The sequence below is a fragment of the Poeciliopsis prolifica genome, unplaced genomic scaffold (assembly GCF_027474105.1).
Source record: "Poeciliopsis prolifica strain line A6 unplaced genomic scaffold, Auburn_PproV2 SCAFFOLD016, whole genome shotgun sequence".
Lineage (NCBI taxonomy): Eukaryota > Metazoa > Chordata > Actinopteri > Cyprinodontiformes > Poeciliidae > Poeciliopsis > Poeciliopsis prolifica.
Genome location: NW_026562391.1, coordinates 3,613,614 through 3,632,692, shown reverse-complemented (window position 1 = coordinate 3,632,692; position 19,079 = coordinate 3,613,614). Strand labels below are relative to the sequence as shown.

General features: G+C 42.3%; 1 protein-coding gene across 1 annotated transcript in view; it reads left to right on the top strand.

The window, feature by feature from the left end:
* The first annotated feature begins 4,605 nt into the window (after positions 1-4,605).
* adcy9 (adenylate cyclase 9) overlaps positions 4,606-19,079 on the top strand; it is a 39,147-nt gene continuing 24,673 nt past the window's right edge. The window contains exon 1 of the mRNA XM_055041638.1: positions 4,606-8,130. Coding sequence (XP_054897613.1) covers positions 6,267-8,130 — 1,864 coding nt within the window. The 5' untranslated portion in view covers positions 4,606-6,266. The remainder of the gene's footprint in view (positions 8,131-19,079) is intronic.

Sequence of the window (19,079 nt, the reverse complement as noted above, 5' to 3'; positions counted from 1 at the left end):
AAAGTAAATAATATCTTGTGCAGAGGGGGATATAAAAGCATTTAGGTGTTTATGCAAATGAACAAAATTTGCACTGGATTTACACACTCACTCTGTTCTGAACATATTTGATGAGCTGCTTATAATCTCTGGATCACTGCAGTTTAGTGAGTCAAATTTTAATTTTCTCTGAAGAGAAATCTGCACAAGCTGAAACTGATTCAAGCTTCAGAAAAGCTAGCAAAAGTGTTGATTTTATGGTAGAAATCTGGTAGTTTTTTTTTTTTGTAGAAATCAGTTTTCATTTCCATATTAAAGCTCAATTTTATTGATGGTGACTGATTTGCAACATCAGTATAAGGATGAAACATCCAATTTGAAACATCCAAGGTGGTGAGTACATTTTATGGGAACTTCATTTCATCTTTTTGATGCATTATTATGAGCCAAACTATACAATGCGTCAAACTCGAGGCCCGTGGGCCAAATCCAGCCCGCCATAGCTTTTTATGCGGCCCTCTAGATTCTAGACTAAACACAAAGTGTCCTTAAATATTATGTTTTCAGGCAAATCAATGCCATTTTTATCTTTTTACTGCCAAATTATATCAATCAGTCCCTCCAGTTTCTTGAGAATTATTGTGGAAATTCACATAAAATCAACAAGTCCCTGCTCTCTTTTTGCGCTAAGAATTGGAAGTTCATTGCAGATTTTTCTTTAAAATATTGTCAAAAACCTTCTTACTTGTACAAAACATCCGGCTCAGCCTTAATTGGTATCAGATTTTACTCCACTATCCATACAGCGGGTGACAGAAAGCCGCATTTACCGTTACAAATAAGCGCAAGTATTGCAAATATTTCCAAATTTGTACCACAAATACTTTGATTTTTATTGCAAAAAAATCACAAAAAGAATCACGAAATCCTGGAGGGACTGAGAAGATGTTCAATAATATTATTTAATTTTAAGAATTAATTGATTTTTTTTTTTTAACTGTTTGTGAACAGATTTTATACATTCGGTACAACGGTCACTTTAAGGGCCCAAAATGATTTAGCCCAAAAACGAGGATGAGTTTGACATCTTGGTTTTGGGCGACGATGCTGTTACTCTACAATGCAGAGTAACAGGCAAAACTGATATTGGCTTGTTCATTAGTCAGTCTCTCTCTTTTGGTCGCCAGCCTACAATCAGCTGCTCCACAGACAAGATCCTCATTGTAATGCAACTGTTGTTTTTAATGTTACTCTTCACCAAGAGAAAAAAGTTTCCAGACTTAATTATAACAGCTGAAATGCTCGTTCTTGCCCTCTTTTCAGTCTGTGAACCAGCTTGGCCTTCCTTTTCCTTCTGGCTCATTTTTGACTTTACCTGACTTACCTGTGGCTTTATGAATAAAACTCACACCCTCAAACATAAGGCTCCTGCCGTCTGTGTTTGATGAGCTGAGCCACGGCTCTCGAAGGCTCTCAGCACAGTTTCAGAGCCAGACCCATCAGACGGGCTTTATCAGATCCCACAACAGTCCTCTCTTTGTGAGCTCTCAGCGCACCACCCACATGCCGAGCTCTCTCACAAGAACACTGCAGAGACATCACACGTCCCCCGAGATTGATATTCAAACTGTACTCCGTCTCCGACAGTGAAATGTAATTAGAATAATATGTTAACAGAAAGGACTGGCGACCTGTCCAGGGTGAAGCCCACCTCTCGCCCGAAATGTCTCCCTGGAGATAGGCAGCAGCACCAGCACCCGTCCTGACCCCACCAGGGACAAGGGTGTTAGAAGATGGATGGATATCAACAGAAAGACCAGAAATCCAACATGAATGAAAATGTCAACTGTGCTCTGAGTCCTAAAGGATATCTGTGTGACTTTTCAAGATGTTTTTGTAAATGCTTAAATATTTCAACAGTATTTAGAAGTACTAGAAGAGCTTTGTGTGGCAACAGTAGAAGGCAGGTATGGAGTTAAACTGTAATTTATTTTTTGTTTTCCAGTTTCAAATGTTCTTTTTTAACAGACTTTATGACCCCAGTTCAGCTCCATATGCTTAGATCAACTGAAACTGTGAGATGAGGTAAATGATGAGGTTGATCTTGCTAAGAGACAGAGCAACAAATGAGGTGCATATGTCTATATACAAGTATGAATGCATGCAGCCTCAAGAGGTATATTTGTAAGCATCTATGTGTCATTACTGAGCTGGTGTACATCAGAAAAAAAAACACAAAAATGCATTTGCATCAAATTCTATTATTTTTTTTAAATCATAGAATTCCCACATCACATAACCACTTTATGCAGGAGGAACAGATGAAATAATTAACTAAGAGCCAAGGAGTCGTTTATTCCTTTAATTAGTGTAATTTGTGACCAGAAATGACATGGAGGTCAAAGATCAGGATTAGAAAAGACATGTATGTTCTACAAATGTCAAACCTGTAGGTCTCTCTGTGTTTGTGGAACTTTTTCTGCCATAGAAAAGAACAGTGTTCACTAAAAAGTAAGAAAAAAACAACAAATGAGAGACGTTTTTTTTTAGTAGTCGCTGACACTTAATGTAATGTGGGCGATACGAAGTAAAATTTATTTATTTTTTTAAAAAAAGGTGAAAACAGGTCATCTAAAAGCCCAAAGCTGCACTTACAGGTGAGTAATACTAACAACAACCTGTCAAGTCAAAAAAAGGGAAGTATGTAGAGATCAGAAGTTGAGTTTTGCCTTCAAATTAAAAGCATGGCGCTTTTTAACATTGAGTTGAAAGTCGAAAAGTAAACACAGTTCAGTTTGCTTATTTTCTTTATTGGTTAGTTGTACTTTTTTTTTTTTTTTTTTTTTTTTTTTTTACAGACATTTGTTTCTCTGTTTATTGTTTGTTAAACTGGTGGAGTTTGTCGTGGCTTGTAGTGACATATCAACCCAATTAGGACTAAAGCAACTTGTACATTCAAGCCCTAGATTTAACATTCAATATTTAACATTAAAACATTTTATTTACGATACTCACAACCCTTATTAGTTTCATTTTATATATATATATATATATATATATATATATATATATATATATATATATATACTCTCAAAACAATAAATGAAATCTAGTGCAATCGGTTGTCTTCCTATTTAGTAAAGATAAACCTAGCTGTTTTGTTGGAGAATAGTAATGAACAAACAGAATCATATAGTCCAAGAAAGACGGCAGAGAGGTCAGGAAGACAGCTGTGGTTAGTTTTTAGCATCTCAGAACAAAAGACTTGGAAATGAAGTTGGAGGTTTCAGGAGGGCAAAGACAGTCTACCTACAGACAGTCAACATACAGACGGTCAACATACAGACGGTCAACATACAGACGGTCTACATACAGATGGTCAATATACAGTCTACATACATACAGTCTACACACAAGCTGTCTACAAACAGACATATCTTGAAAAGCAGGAAAACTAAACTGTAATGAAATGAGAAACCAAGACATGATATTTTTTGTTCTGTTGTGACTAGTGGGATTTAACTCTGAGATATGCTATGCACATGTTTAATTGCGAGCCTTCCTCATGACTGTCTTGGTCACGCTCACAAAATAACTTTTCACTCCTGAAAGTCTGTCTTTCTTCACTGGTGTGACGTAATCATCAGACTTTCATAGAAACTGAACATTGAGGTTTTCGATTAGTGAGTCTGTGAGAGATCCAAACCACTAAAATAAATTTCTGATCTAATCATGTTTGTGACGCAGCTGTAGAAAACCGCCGGTCAAACATATCATCTCTCTCAACGTACTCGTTCTAAATCGTCTTTTTTTTATTTATTTCTTTTTTTTTATTTTTATTTTGTAGGCCTAAAACCGGAAGTAGCGTTATGGAGCATCGCGGCTAACTTCGCAGCCTGCCTGCTCTGGCCAACCAGCGCCGCCACAACAGCTGGGCAAGGATTTCCGACCCTCTGTGCAGCGAAGATGGTGGCGGCTACAAGAGTGAGGAGCTTTCTGTCGCCCGGACGAGGCGGACGAACAGGCGGCCGCCTGTCCTTTGTGTTTTTCTCCGGACCCTAACTGCGTCCGAGAGCGAAGACGCGGAGGGGCGGAGGCGTGGAGGTGGAGCGGGGAGAGAGAAAGGGTGGCAACCAGCCACCGAACGGACGGAAGAGGACGCACCACCGCCGGAGCGCACAGCGTTATGTGTGTGTGTGTGTTTTGTTTTTTTTTTTTGACACATGCATGCCAGCGAAAACTAGTGCTGCCCAGACCTTGAGGGATTTGCTTGCGATCTGGAGATAAGGAAAGAGTGTTTTGTTTCTTTCTTTCTGGATAATCCAAACGAGGATCACCGAGAGCCAGAGCCGCTCTGTGGATTTTCTCCCTTCTTTGCTCCAAAGGGAATGCGAGAGGAGGAAATCCAGCCTCATCTCCAAATAAGCAGAGACTCCTGACTGGGTCTCCGCTCCAAACGCAGGAAATACGGCCTGGAGAGAGAGAGAGAGAGAGAGAGAGAGAGAGAGAGAGAGAGAGAGAGAGAGAGAGAGAGAGAGAGAGAGAGAGAGAGAGAGAGAGAGAGAGAGAGAGAGAGAGAGAGAGAGAGAGAGAGAGAGAGAGAGAGAGAGAGAGAGAGAGAGAGAGAGAGAGAGAGAGAGAGAGAGAGAGAGAGAGAGAGAGAGAGAGAGAGAGAGAGAGAGAGAGAGAGAGAGAGAGAAAGTTTGGGAGTTGGGAGGCTTTTGAGATGGGGGGTGGAGGCTTTACCATAACATTTTTAGCCTAAGCAATCCTCGTGCTTCAGGGAAGAAGTTCAAGAAAGAAAGAAAAAAAAAGCAATCCCTTCTTTTTTTTTCCTTTTTCTTTCACATGCAGCGGGGTGGTGTTATTTGCGAGAGTTTTGATCATCACTATTTATAGCCCAGCCTGGTCCGAGGCGAAGCCGTTCCCCCCGCTGCTGCTGCATGTAAGTTTCGCCAACTGCGCGCAACAAGTTGCAGGCACTCCCAGCAAAACACAGGCTGAACAACAACAACAACAAGAAAGAAAGAAAGAAAGAAAGAAAGAAAAGAACTGGGGCAATGCACGGACAGTTATAATTTTTTCTTTCTTTTCCTAGTGCGGATCATGCGTCTGTGAAAAGGGGGAAGTAAGGGAGAGGAGGGGGGGGCAGATCCTGAGACCCTCTGTTTGGGAAAAGCGGAGAGAGAGAGAGAGAGAGAGAGAGAGAGAGAGAGAGAGAGAGAGAGAGGAGGGAAGAAACAGAGGAGATCCGGAGCTGGGAGTTCAGGAAAGGACGGGGCTGCATCCGTGGGAATAGGCCTGGCTGTCAGGGGCCTCCTCTGTGAGTTGGGTGTCCAAAAAAAAAAAAAAAAAACCGAAAAATTAATAATAATAATAATAATATAAAATGGAGGGGGGCTGCTGCAATACAGATGGCAGGGGAATCTTGGGAACGAGACATGGAAAGCCTTCGCGCACAGCATTAGAGTGGAATCAGTGGGAGGTAATTGCAGCTCGCACACTTTTTAATGAACTGCTTTAAGACTTTTCATCCGTTTAAGGTCGCCGTTCTCTTTTGATAAGCTATTATTATTATTATTATTATTATTGCATTTGTATTATTTCTAATAAGTGCAATTCTACGTATTTTTTCCTCTTCTTCGTGGCACCGGTTGCTGCTCGTACATATAGTATTTTACTCGTGGAAACGGAGTATAAATAGAGGAGTTATGCTGGGCGTCACAACAAGGACAGTGCAACCTTCGTAACCAGCTGTTGGCTTCTATTTTATGATTAGTATTATTCGTCCAAACAGCCCAGCAATTGGAAAGCCCAACTTTCTTAATTGCGCACGTTCGTTCGGTCGTGCGCATTTGGGAGAGAGGGAGAAATCTGTTGCGCCGCTGCCCAGAAGGATGCCGAGTCCGGGAGGAAGAAGACGCGACGATGAGGATGTTTGCGCCGCAGCCGTAGAGCTCACCGGACAGCCGCTGTGGAGAGGGATGCTGACGCAAAGGCAAAGGCTGCAGAATGGTGTTCTGTGAGCGTCTTCATGTGAGTGACTGCGCGTAGCCGACTCGTCTGTCACCCCTCCTCCCACCCGTTCAGTGTTCATTTTCCGACAAAACCGCTTTTTTTTGTTTGTTTGTTTTGTTTTCCTTGTTCTGCCTCCCAATGTCAGCGTCTGTCCTCCTTCGCCTTCCCTCATTTGACTCGGCGGCACCAGAGTGAATTACTGATAGATTCAACACCTCAGTGACCGCCTCTCTCCCCCTACATCTCCCATCGCCTCAGCACCAGTCAACATGGCCACTCTGCAACATCACAGGCAGCTTCTTATGCACGGCACGGAGGTGAGCTGCGACTCAGCCAGGGGCGATGGCGCCGTCACAGTGCGGATTGCCAATAACTCCACCCGGATGCAACAGCAACAGCATCATGAGCCACTTCGGGTTGCAAAGAGTGAGGGAGGAGGAGGAGGAGGCTCCAGTAAAGCGAAACCTGCCCTCCACAAGTACAGCATCTCCTCCAGCTGCAGCTCAGCAGACTCCAGACCCATCATAACTTACACTCCCAGTGTGCAGAAGAAGGCCCCTCCACTGTTTGAACGCTCTGCCGCCCAGTGCTGGGACCCCAAGTTTGACTCCTCCGTCCTGGAGGACGCCTGCCAGGAAAGGTGCTTTCCACAGAAGCAGAGGCGCTTCCGTTACGTCCTCTTCTACCTGGCAGTGGCTTCTCTACTCTGGGGGGTGTACTTTGGGGTGAACAGTGACCGCTGTCGTCCCCTGACCTTCCTCGCCCCCACCGCCTCCTTTCTGGCCCTGCTGGTGCTTTTATTTCTGTTCACCTTTACCAAGCCGTACATGTGGCTGTACAACCAGACGTCCCTGCTGCTAATAGTCCTTACATTTGCCATCACTTTGGCTCCACAGATGCAAACTGCTACCTATGACTGGGCTGCCGAAGTGAATGCATCTTACACCTCTCTGAACAAAGAGATTCTGCCTCAGATGTCCTGCATCTCTCCCATTGGCACCTTTTCCCTCTGCATCGAGGTCCTGTTATTGGTATACAGCGTCCTCCATGTCCGTCTGTATGCCTCAGTGATGCTGGGCCTCCTGTACTCTGTCTTATTTGAGGCTTTAGGATGGCTGCCGCTGCTTCAGAGGAATTATGAAGCTACTGGACAGGTGTCAAGTTTGCAAAACACACTCCTCTGGCTTGGCCCGGGCAAGGGTCTACTCCACCTGTGTGCACACGTCATTGGCATTCATCTTTTCATCATGTCCGAGGTGCGATCCCGCAGCACCTTTCTGAAAGTGGGCCAAGCCATAATGCACGGCAAAGACTTGGAGGTGGAGAAGGCCTTGAAGGAAAGGATGATCCACTGGGTCATGCCGAGGCCAGTTGCAGACGAGCTAATGAAGCAGGGCGACGATGAGGGCGGCGGCGAGAATTCTGGGAAGAGATATTCGTCCGGCGCCTGCTCTGCCTCGGCCGTGGCAGTAGGAGGCGGAGGGAGCGGAGGAGCTCTCCAAAGCCAAAGTGTTACAAGTTCTAAGAATAACCCTCATAGCAATCACAGACGTAAAAAGACCTCAATACCAGGAGGGCAGATAATATTCAGACCCTTTAACATGAAACGCATGGAGCCTGTCAGCATCCTCTTCGCCGACATTGTGGGCTTCACCAAAATGTCCGCCAACAAGAAGGCGCCTGCCCTGGTGGGTCTCCTCAATGACCTGTTCGGACGTTTTGACAGACTCTGCGAATTGACCTGCTGCGAGAAGATCAGCACTCTGGGAGACTGCTACTACTGCGTCGCAGGGTGCCCCGAGCCCAGACCGGACCACGCATACTGCTGCGTCGAGATGGGATTGGGCATGATCCAGGCCATCGAGCAGTTCTGCCAGGAGACGTGTGAGACTGTCAACATGCGGGTCGGTGTCCACACGGGCACCGTGCTGTGCGGGATCCTGGGAATGAAAAGGTTCAAGTTTGATGTGTGGTCCAATGACGTTAATCTGGCGAACTTGATGGAGCAGCTGGGCATGGCGGGGAAGGTTCATCTGTCCGAAGCTACTGCCCGGTTCCTGGACGACCGCTACCAGAGGGAGGACGGGCAGGTGGCCGAGAGAGCAGGGCAGAGTGCAATCGAGAAACTGAAAGGTAAGTGGCTGTTTACCTCTGATTTCCTCACCAGGTTGCAGAATGAACTCACTTAAAATGCCAAGCCAGCTGACAGATGCATCTTCAGAGCTGTTTTTGGGTCGGAGTGTCATCACAAAAAAGCAGTTTAAACTGCGGTAAAGGCTTGAAAGATCATCACAGTTCAAGAAAATGACTCTTCAAGAGGGTCTATATATGCTGGCAGTACACTGAGTGTGTACTGCCAGCTTTGTCTGAATCCGACCCCATAATCCAGTTCAAATTAAGCAGAGATCAGAATATAACTCAGATTGGAGCACCTGAAGTGTAGGCAGGTTTTATTTTTAAACGTTCTGGGTGTCATTCCGCATTTCCTAGTATCTGAAAATAAATCAGATGGTCTATATTTGGAGCTTTCAACAGATGTATTTAGGGAACGTGGATCACCCTGTTCGTTTAAAATCCTAATTACACCAAACGGTGGTTTTGCGGGGATCTGTGTGCTCTTGACATTCTCGGGCACGGCTCTGCAGATGTATTTTGAATCATGCATGCTTGTGCCACTGAGATTAGGACCGTTAATCTTCAAATATAACAAATGGATTTTGAAATCCTCGCTGCAGACGACTGTTTGCAACTTGCATAATAACAACATAAATGGATACCGACAGCTCAAGGATCACCAGATAAAATTACATTTGGAGAGAGGGCTCCGATGTGCGACCGTCAGAAAGCTGGTGTGTTTGATAAGCTTGTTTAGATGCAGACAAGGTCGTGGATTTCGTTTTAGCTCTCTTTTTGGCTCACGCTTCGGTTGTGTTTGTGGTCTGACGCTGCTGCTGGGCGGTGTGAGCTGAGATTTTGCTGTCGATAAGGTGAGGGACGGCTGGATTTGCTGTTCCTAGATGGGCTGTTGCGGTGGGCTTCAGTAGATTACACGAGTGCTCGCCACGCTGCGTCCGCGAACTTTAGTGGAAGGCTGCAGGGCCCAGAAAGACGGCACACAGACAGACGTCTGGCATTTATGCAAGTTTGAAAGCTGTCAGAGTCTTCTGATGGGACAACCACAGTGATACGACAGGTGCTTGCATGAAAACTAGATTTCTGTTTTGAGTTTTCATTGAACTGAAAATCACATAAAAATGGAATAAAACAAAAGAAGTGCAGCAGGTTGTTTTCATTGTATAGCAAAATGTAATTAGCAAATAAATACATGAAATAATTAATTAACCTCTTAACTGTCTCCCCAAAAAACACTTTGTCATCATGAGGGGTTTAAAACATTGCAATTAGAATAAAACTGCAAATACAGCAGTTGAATGTTGTCACAGTTATTGAAATTGTATAGTTTGCTGAATTATTAAGTACATAATGTAGAGCACTTTTGAACTGCCTTGTTGCTGAAATTGTGCAATATAAATAAAATTTACCTCACCTTACTTTCGGAAAAACAACCAATTTCTACATATATGTCGTCAGTTCGATCGTTCTGATGGATCTAAAGTCAATTACATGCATTTTGGAGCTCAATTTCAGCTATTAAACAATGCAGAAAAGTTTGTTTCATCATTCGGATCGGTCAAAGAGTGTGGAAACCCATCAGATTGTATCGAGTCACTCGCAGCGATCAATCCTCCTCAACTGGAGAAACAGTCATTTGCATTGAGCCTTTATCTTTGCAGAGATCCCTCATGCTGAGCATGCATGTGGAAACAGTGGGGAGGAGAAATCCCCTTTAACAGGAAGACACCTCCAACAGAACCTGGCTCAGGGTTAGCGGCCATCTGCGGCAGGCAACAGGGCCGGTTTCAGGAATATAGACACAGAAGCACTGATCCAGTAGTACTTTCTATAACGAAAAAGGAAAGTCACTGGCAGCAGTGGGTCCTTTAGACGCCTCATCTAGGAGAGAGACACAGCAACACAGATTAGCCCTGAGCTAGCTCAGCATTGCTCCAACTTTGAGCTTTATGCAAAATGACAGTTTTAAGATTGGCCTCAAAAAATAGAGAGGGTGTCTAAAACTGGGTTTTAGACATGATCTCTGGTTCTGCAGAAGAGGAGCCTGATAACTAAAGGATCAGCCTCCCGTTCTACTTATAGAAATTCTGGGAACCAGTTGTGAACCTGCTGGACTGAGAGCGAGGAACAAACCGCTGACATATGATGGATCTTGATTATTAAGGGATTTATATGTGACCAGGAGTTTTACGGATTCATCAGGGAGCCGATGAAGAGCAGCATGATCTCTGTTTTTAATCTCCATCTGAGTTTTGAAGTACATTTTTCTACAGTAGTCCAGTTACAGATGTATTGACTGGTGTTTGTGCAGGACATTATGTTTCTAGTTTTCACCATTTTGTAGCGGTGAAAGAGGAAAGTCCTAGAAAACTGGATTATATGGGATTTAAACAACAAATCGTGGTCAAGGATGACACCAAGGTTCTTCACTTGTTACCAGTTGCCAGCTTAATGGCACACAGTGCGGTGAACCAGTCTGCTTCTCAGAGGATCAGCTCCAAAGACGGCAACTTCAGCTTTGTCTGAATTTGAAAGCAGAAAATGTTCAGACATCTCGGTTTTTTATGTCTTCCAGACATACCTGTAGTCTACTTACCAGGTCAGATTCTGTGGGGTTTCTGAATATCGGCGGGTTTTTATCAGCGAAACAGTGGCATGTGTCCCATGCTGTCTGACGATTTCACCAATTGGAATCAAATGGGAAGTAAAGAGAACTGACTGAACCCTGTGGTACTTCACAGAAAACCCCTGAGTGCTGTGAAGATTTACGACTTGCATGAACAAATAAATCTGTCTGGGGCGAGCGATGTTCGTTTGAACCCGACAGAATATTGGAGCCTTTCTAAGGAAATGCTGTGATGCACCTCTGAGCGGGACAAGTCCATTATCTTTAGCCGGGCAGCTTTCACCTGTGCTGCCTCAATGCTATGATGCCTTAAAGTTTTTATATTGTAAAAATCACATGTGGTTATTTTAGTGTTTATTTAATAATCCCTTTATAGCTGTCCATAAAGTCAAATAAACACAATGGTTAATCACTTCACACCAATTACCATTTCTACAATGTGACTTTGATTGATTAGGCTGGCGTATATAAAATGAACTGATGTTGTGCATTCCCTGGTTTCAAGCTGATGAATTAAATAGTGAAACTATGTCAGTGCATTTACAGCAAATAACATGTATTTTCTTGTAACAAAATAGATAAAATAAATTTAATCCATCAAACTGAACAAACTCTTGAAAAGTGCAACAGATTGTGTGGCGCGTTGAGAGGAAATGTGATAAATGCTTATTAATTTCTTCATTTAACGACACCCGCTACACATAAAAAAGATAATTAATAAACAAACATTGAAGTACAATGCTGTAGATTCATCAAAAGGCTGACTTATAAAGAAAGTGGACATGGAATGATCAAGTGCATAGCGATGGATTTATATGCTCTTGTAAATAATACAGCTGTATTTCTAATTTGTTTTGTGTTTATTTTGAAATTCACATTGTCATCCATACTTCTCAACTAACATTTAGTTAAAGAAACCCTGTCTGCACGGCCTGTGGAACATATTTAACAAACTCTGACGATTGTAACCGAGATTTACCTGCTTTCCATTCTTTTATCAGATTAATTGCACAACCAGAGGGCACCTTTTAGAAACTGCCAAAATGATCCATAATAACATGTTGTGAAGGATAAAACAGAGATTTTCACTAATGTTTCATGTAGACACGCCACAAGAAAACACACACACACACACACGGAGTGAGCCTGTATCACAGAAACTAATCTCTCCAGCAGGGAATTCCTGGTGGGATGTCTAATCTTAGGTCACTGTGAAAAGAAACTGTCTGCTCTATTGTCGGGCCTTATGTCAGAGTGTATTCACTCTTGGCTCTAAATGGTGCCATCACTCTCTATTTCCAGGCTGGCAAACAGTAAGAGAGAGGGATATTGACAAGCAGCTTTTGTTGCAGGAGAGAAAAGCGGAGATTGAATGGCATCTCGTTACTCCGCTGAAACGCGGAGCGGCAGCTTCCTGTTTCAGAAAGGGGGAGAGAAATGAGGCCGGACTGCGGATTCTGTTTGGAGGAGCCGTAACTGCTTTAGAAAATGAATGGAGCTTTAAAACTAGATATACTAAAGTTAGCAATTCAGTTCCTTTTTTTTTAAACATGAAAAAAATACAAAATTGCTTAAAATGCAATACCGTAGCATTCCTTTAGTAAATCTGAACTTGGCGAAGCTAAGCCTACAACACCCCAGTAATTTTGGCTTAAACATATTTACAGGTAAGTGTGTTTGTATCTTTCCTTATTTTACTTCATTTACAGAGTGTGTTGTATTATTCCACCAAATGGCTTTTTTTTGAGTCAGCATAAGCCAATTAATGATTAATCGATCACTAAATTAATCAATTATTATCGCAATAAACAATTAATCCGATTAATCGTGTCAACCCTAAGTTATTTGTACCATTTATTTTTTCAGCAGTGAACTAATAGTGCAACGTGTAATTTGAATAATATTTTGAGGTTTTGTTCTCAAGTTAGAAATAATTGTGTTGATTTGTCCATTGGTTTCCTGTCAAGGCCTCTGTTTTTTATCGTTGTCTCAAAATGTCGGGTTGAGGTCAGGGTCGTCCCTGAAGCCCAACGGTGACCTGTTTTTATCCACTCCACTTTCCTGTTGGAACGACGACTCACCCATCCTGAAACCATCCGGCCGCTCAATTAAGGTGGATCTGTCTCGCGTATCAAGGCCACTGGCATTATGCCAGACCCTCAGCATGATGGTGCCACCATCATGTCTCACAACAAGAAGGGTTCTCTTAAGTTTGAAAGCCTCGCATTGATGCCTTTAAACGTGCAGCTTGTCAGCAGCTCAATCTTTGTCCTGCTCTGGCCAGCCAATGTTCGGTTCCGTTCAAGTCTACACTTTTTCTCCAGGACATTTGGATTGTCCACCTGGGGAGCTGCGTGTTTCCATCGAGCTTGAAGGTGTCGAGTTTTGCCGCAGGGGCCCCCCTCTCAGCTCATGGCCATGTGAAGCTGTTTTAACAGTGAACAGTGACACTAGTGTTGCTGCAGTTTCCACTCCATGCTGGTTCCTGGTTTGTTCCTGAATGTTCACATAACATTTCTTCCAGCTGAGGCAGACCGTTTGGACCAGATGGTCAAAACACGGCAACATTTGAGTCTTCCAAAAAGAAAACGATCGCAAGCACACAACAAAATAGCTTTGGAAAGCTTACATTAAGGCTCCAGAGCTTTTAGAAAATGCCACATGTTAGTGGAAGTGCATCCATACCTTTAGATGCAAAATGTGCATTTAAATGTATTTTTTGTAAAGTATTTTTCGGCTTATTTACTGCTCTGAGCGTTGTGTTCTTTCAACAAATGGCCTCAAACAGAGTCTGCATACTCTAATCAATAATTAGCAAGTTAGTTGACGATTATTTTAATCGTCGATTAATCACAATTAATCCGATTAACTGTGCCAGTTAGATTGAGAGACGAGGCACAATAATAGTTTCAAATCTGTTTCTAACTTTCACTGACGTAGTCAGTATAATCTCTGCAGCCCAAACTAAGAATAGCCCAAATGAAACAATGGCATTCCTGAAATTAATGAGATTCATTCCCATTGTGAGTGGACGTCAACTTCCGACTGGACTTTTATTCTTAATTTGAAGTCAGTGTTTTAGTTATAACACCACATGAGCCAGAGGGATTAGTGATAAATTGTCCGTCTCCCATGTTTGTGCCTGCAACACTTTGAATTTTCACATCCTTCCCTTTGCTTTTCCTCACTGTTGCTATCTCTCGTTGCCTCAGTCTCCCACCTGTCACCCACGTCTGTGTTCACGGCCTGTTGTGTAACACTCTTTTTATGCTGTTTGTCCGTCTGTCTTTGTTCCAGATTTGCCTGTGGGCTGAAAGAATCTAATCTCAGGCTTTGAGTCCAGTTTTCTTAGTCGCTCAGTTCCCCTTGTGCTGCCAAGGGGAACGTCTTGGACTGCAATGTTGCAATGTGCTAAATTGTTTTAAGACTCCATTGATTAAAACATGCATTTACTTTAACGGAAGAAAAATGTTTTCATCTTGTTTGAAAAAAAGTGACAGAAAAAACAGGAGGTTCTTAAAGAGAAAGAGGCCCAATTTCAAGCCATCAGATGATTTGAAAATCATAATCGTCTGATTATAGTCACCAGCCAAAATCTCGGTGTGCTTCCACTGCTTTTAACTCACTTTATTACAGTAAATTCTGCTTTGTCCTACATTGTCACATCACTCACTCATCAACCTTCCAACAAATATGAATAAAAGTGAAATGTCGTCAGTTCTTATGGAAGCTGCCAAACCCAGATTGACCCATTGGATTATCAAACAGCGAGGCATGATATAAGATGTCTTCCCATTGCTCTAGAGGCTCGTTACTGTGTGCTTCACACCACTGCTTTCAACGCCATGTGTTGTACTAGCTGATTTAAGGCTTGAATGCAGCTGAAACCCATTCCACGAAGCCCACTCCACACTGGTCCTGCACTAATCTGAAGACCACACAAAGTTTTGAGGTTTGCGTGTCCAGATTTCAGAAAGTAGCTGACTTGTGCATATTATGCTTTTCATCATCAGCTGATCACGTTCAGGCTCAGTTGCAGTTGTTTCAAATCATTTCCACTTTGTTGCAATACCACAAGTGACTGAAGTATGAAGTTAAGACATTAAATGACAGCTGCTCCCCTTGTAGGATGAGATGCTTAAAGTAAAAGACCTCCTGAGACCAAGCCCATTTTCTCAGAGCTGTTTGAGGATAGGGAACTTCAAATGAATTGTTTCAACGGCTGAGCAGCCAAATAATTGCTCATCCATTGTTTTGGAAATACAGTGCATTAATTATTTATTTGTTATTCATTGTTGTGCAAGAGATTTATCCAAGACTTTGTGTTTGACTTGCCCTGTCCGATGTAGGGCTACAACTACCGATGATTTTAGCAACCGATTATTCTTGTTTTGATGATTAATCGATTAATTAGATTTAAAAACTGGCACATTTAGCAGATTTGTCTCTGAACTACTTCAGTCTTTTTTATGCAATAATAGAAATGCATCATACTCCAAGAGTAAATAAGTCAAGGATTTCTAAATTTATTGACGATTATTTCTGTAATCGATTAATCTGATGTATCGTTTCAGCTGCATTCTGATCTGTCTTTTTCTAGCTCATTCACATATTATGTCTCTGTTGCTGAGGCCATTTTTCTGTTCTGCATTTGTTCTGAGTTAGTTGTTATAGTGCGTCATCATTTTCTAAGCTGATGCTTTTTAAACTTTCCTGGAGAATATTCACATTAAAAAAGAAAACATTTGAGTTGCTTTCAGGTCGCACATCAGTCTGTAAAAGTTTTCTTCACCTTTTGCTCCTCGATGTTTCACCAACACTCGCTCTGCTGCGTACTGGCTTGACTTAAGGTGAACCCTGAGCACTTCTCAGGCTTTCATGGCAAAGCGCAGGCTCCTTTTCAGTTTACATTTGTGTCATCTAAAAGTACCACTTCTGTGTGTGCTCTTTTGTGTGCGAGCGCGTGTGTGTGTGTTTGTGTGCCCCCACATGCAAGAGTCTTTGTGTGTTCTTGTGTGTGTGCATGCAGCCATGTGTGCACAAATAATTCGTGCCACTGTTACAGTGAGACACAGCGCGATCCCGTTTCCTCAGGCCAGCTAGTCTGTGCTAAATCAAACATGCCACCCAAATATGCAGCTGCAGATGAGCGATCCCGGACTACAAACTGACTGGAGCTGTTGTGTCATGGCTTTGCTATTCTTGACTCCGTATTTGGCTTTAGTGACTGTTTTAAGGTAAAGACAACCAGATCCTTGTCTGGAGACTGAGCACGGCAAATACTTTGCTGTTGATAGTGAGCGGCTTAAATATTAAGACTGAAATGAATCAAATCTAAATTCACAAAATGTATTTTAATTTGTTGAACTTCTTGTTAGAAAAAACAACATTGTAGTTGGTGAAATTTCTCATTTATCTTTTTTGAATTTTAATTTTCATACAATCTACATGAAAGAGTCGACGGTGAGCCGCTGGGGGTCTCGTCTCAAGTGTCCATGGGACACAAAGAGGCTTCTTTTGGTTTACAATAGCGATTCTACAAGTCAACAGGTTTTTAAATGTTCAGTTTTTAAAAAAAAATCTAAACCTTCAGGGCTTATTATTCCCAACAACAGTAATGCATTTTCAACATTTTTGACCATTTAAATCCCTGTTTTACAGTAGAAGTTTTGGGGGGGTTTTTTGCAAGCGAACAATCAAAATTTTACCAATTTACATCCCTCGTATGCAAATTGGTAGAATATATCTTCACCGAGAGTAAAGCAAAATAAACAAGAAATTTTGAAGGGATGAGTTCAAATGTAGCGATCACGTGTTCAAAAAGTCCAGTTTGAATTGGTGTTAGTAGCTCAAAAAACTGCCAAAGAAACACATATTTCTCTATTCAGCTTCAAAGTCTATGCAGTTTGCACCAGCAAAGCCAAAGTTATGCAAAGATAATAAAAAAGACTCAGAAAAGAGAAACCAGGAAGTGACCTTCACCTCTCAGCGTTGCCTGCACTGATGCATTAACTTGTCAAACAAAGCGCTTGATAGTGTCTGTTTTATTATAAAGATAGGGTGTGAAGGAAATAGAGCAAAGTGCCTGATCAAAGTGTTTGTGCCCTGATTACTTTTGCACACACAACACGTGCTGTTTACGCTTAAACTCATCTCTGGCAGCCAACCTGACAGCTGGTATAAATTCAATGCTGTTTTCAGTGCTGTTTTCTGCTGTTAATCCTGCGCCTGTGTTGATTTTGTTTTTTTAATATTAGGTCTCCACCTAATGCATTTTTTGCCATCGCGTCAGTCAGTTTGTCTTTGCTTCAATTCGTTGCATCAATCCCCTTTGCCCTGTCACAAGAAAACAGGGAAGACAACAGGAATTTCATAGTTTAACGACAGGAAAAAGAATGTGTGTGTTTATTTTTTTCAGAGCACGTTCGTTGGATTATTATTGTGATTTTATCCTGAAACCAATCTTAAGGTCTTGTGAATCATTGTCCTGTGGGAAGTCTGGGTTGTGTTCGGATTTTAACAGAATCTTGAGGCTTCTACCCCCATGTCTGAGACTTGGTCCACTCTTCTTTGGGTTGAAAGCCTCACCGTGACTCGCAGGCGTATTGAACGCCCAAGCCCGACTCAAGGAAATCGAGCAAATAACTCAGGCCTGGTTTCAGGTCAGGCTCGGGTAGCAAATCTAAAACTCTGTAATCCAAAAGACTTTCCCAGCTTGTGAAAATCCCAGTCGCAAGTCAGCTTGCGACTGGGAAAGTCGCAAGCTGACTTTCCCAGCTTGCGACACTTTCCCAGCTTGGGAAAGTCTTTTCTGATCTTCACATAGTTCTGATCTTCCAGTTGTTCTGAGCCTGGATCGGTCCGGTGAGCGCCGTAAAATGAATTCTCTAAAGAAATTACGTGAACGTAGTCTGTCATGACTCAGAGACGGTAATTAAAGTTGGAGTCTCAGACTTCAAACTCGACTTAGACTTGTGCCTTTAAGACTTTAGACTCGACTTTGATAAACAACACGTGTGAATATCTCTTCCCCCTGGCCCCCCACACACAAAAAAGGGGTTAATAGGTCACAGCAGAGCAAAAACACACTCCAGAGCTCCCTATCAAAAATGTTAAGACAAAGTTTCATGTCCACTTGAGCCGTTGTTGATTCCAGGAAATTTATGATGAACTGAAATCAATGAACCCATTCCTTATTCCTCTTGTGCATAGCCAAAAGGAACCACTTAAATAGATCCTTAAAAGACTCAGGTTAGAGGTTTGTCGGACTCTCTTCAAGAAGCTGGACCGGTTTGCGACGGGCTATCATCAGCCGTTTAGCTGCAGTTGTTTTCCTCCGATAGCAACAGATCTGGGACTCCCAATAGACGTTCGGTAACTGTTTTCATTATCCTGAATGTTCCTCTCAGTTTCTCAACAGATTTCTTATAACTACATCTGTCATCATCTGGATCTCTCTCTCTGAATAGATCTGTAGTAACCCTCAGCCAGTGTCTCTCCCACATGGACATCCAAACAACTCTGTGTTTTTTTTTTCTCTCTCTCTTTCTCTTTTTTCATACATCCCACACACTTCACTTGAGGTTTGTCATTTCTGTTGCTCAAGAATGTCATGAGTCAAGTTTGTTTGTATGTGTTTGCTGTTGATAAGCCACGCCGTGCCCCGTCCTTGCCTGATTGCAGATACATAGCACACCCTGACCGCCTTCACATATTTCTACTCCCACCTCCATGAGGACGCAAACCAACAGAACCGATAAACAATACAATGTATTCAATGGCAAAGTCCAGTAAGCTGTTTAGCACTTGGTGAGGTTGCAAAAACAAACTTCAGGGTTACTTTGTTGTTTTTTTTTTTTTTCATTTTCAAATTTTGCAATGAATGTGAAAACTTTTCCTTTCCAAATTAAAAGCTCGATCAGACTGGACGGCCGGTGTCTCTACATGCACATTTTAGAAGCTGGATTTAGGTCTGACTTTTGATTGGATGATTCCCAGCATAACTAATATCCATTTTCTTTTCCCTTTTTTTGTCTTTGTTTCTTTCTCTTTTTGTTTTGTTTTGTTCTTTCTTTCTCTTTCTGATCAATGTCACTTTCAACGAAACAAACACGAGAAAATAACTCGGACATTTCCCACAAAATATTGTGTGTAAAACAAAACAAACGTGGGGCTCAACACATATACAGAGTAGTATTTGTAAAAAAGAAAAAAAGATTTTGAGAAACCATGTGTGTTTGCTTCTCAACGATGATGCACCGCTTACTGTCCATTCATGCACAAGTCCCATCAAAACATTGAAGTTTACGGCTGTGAAGTGATA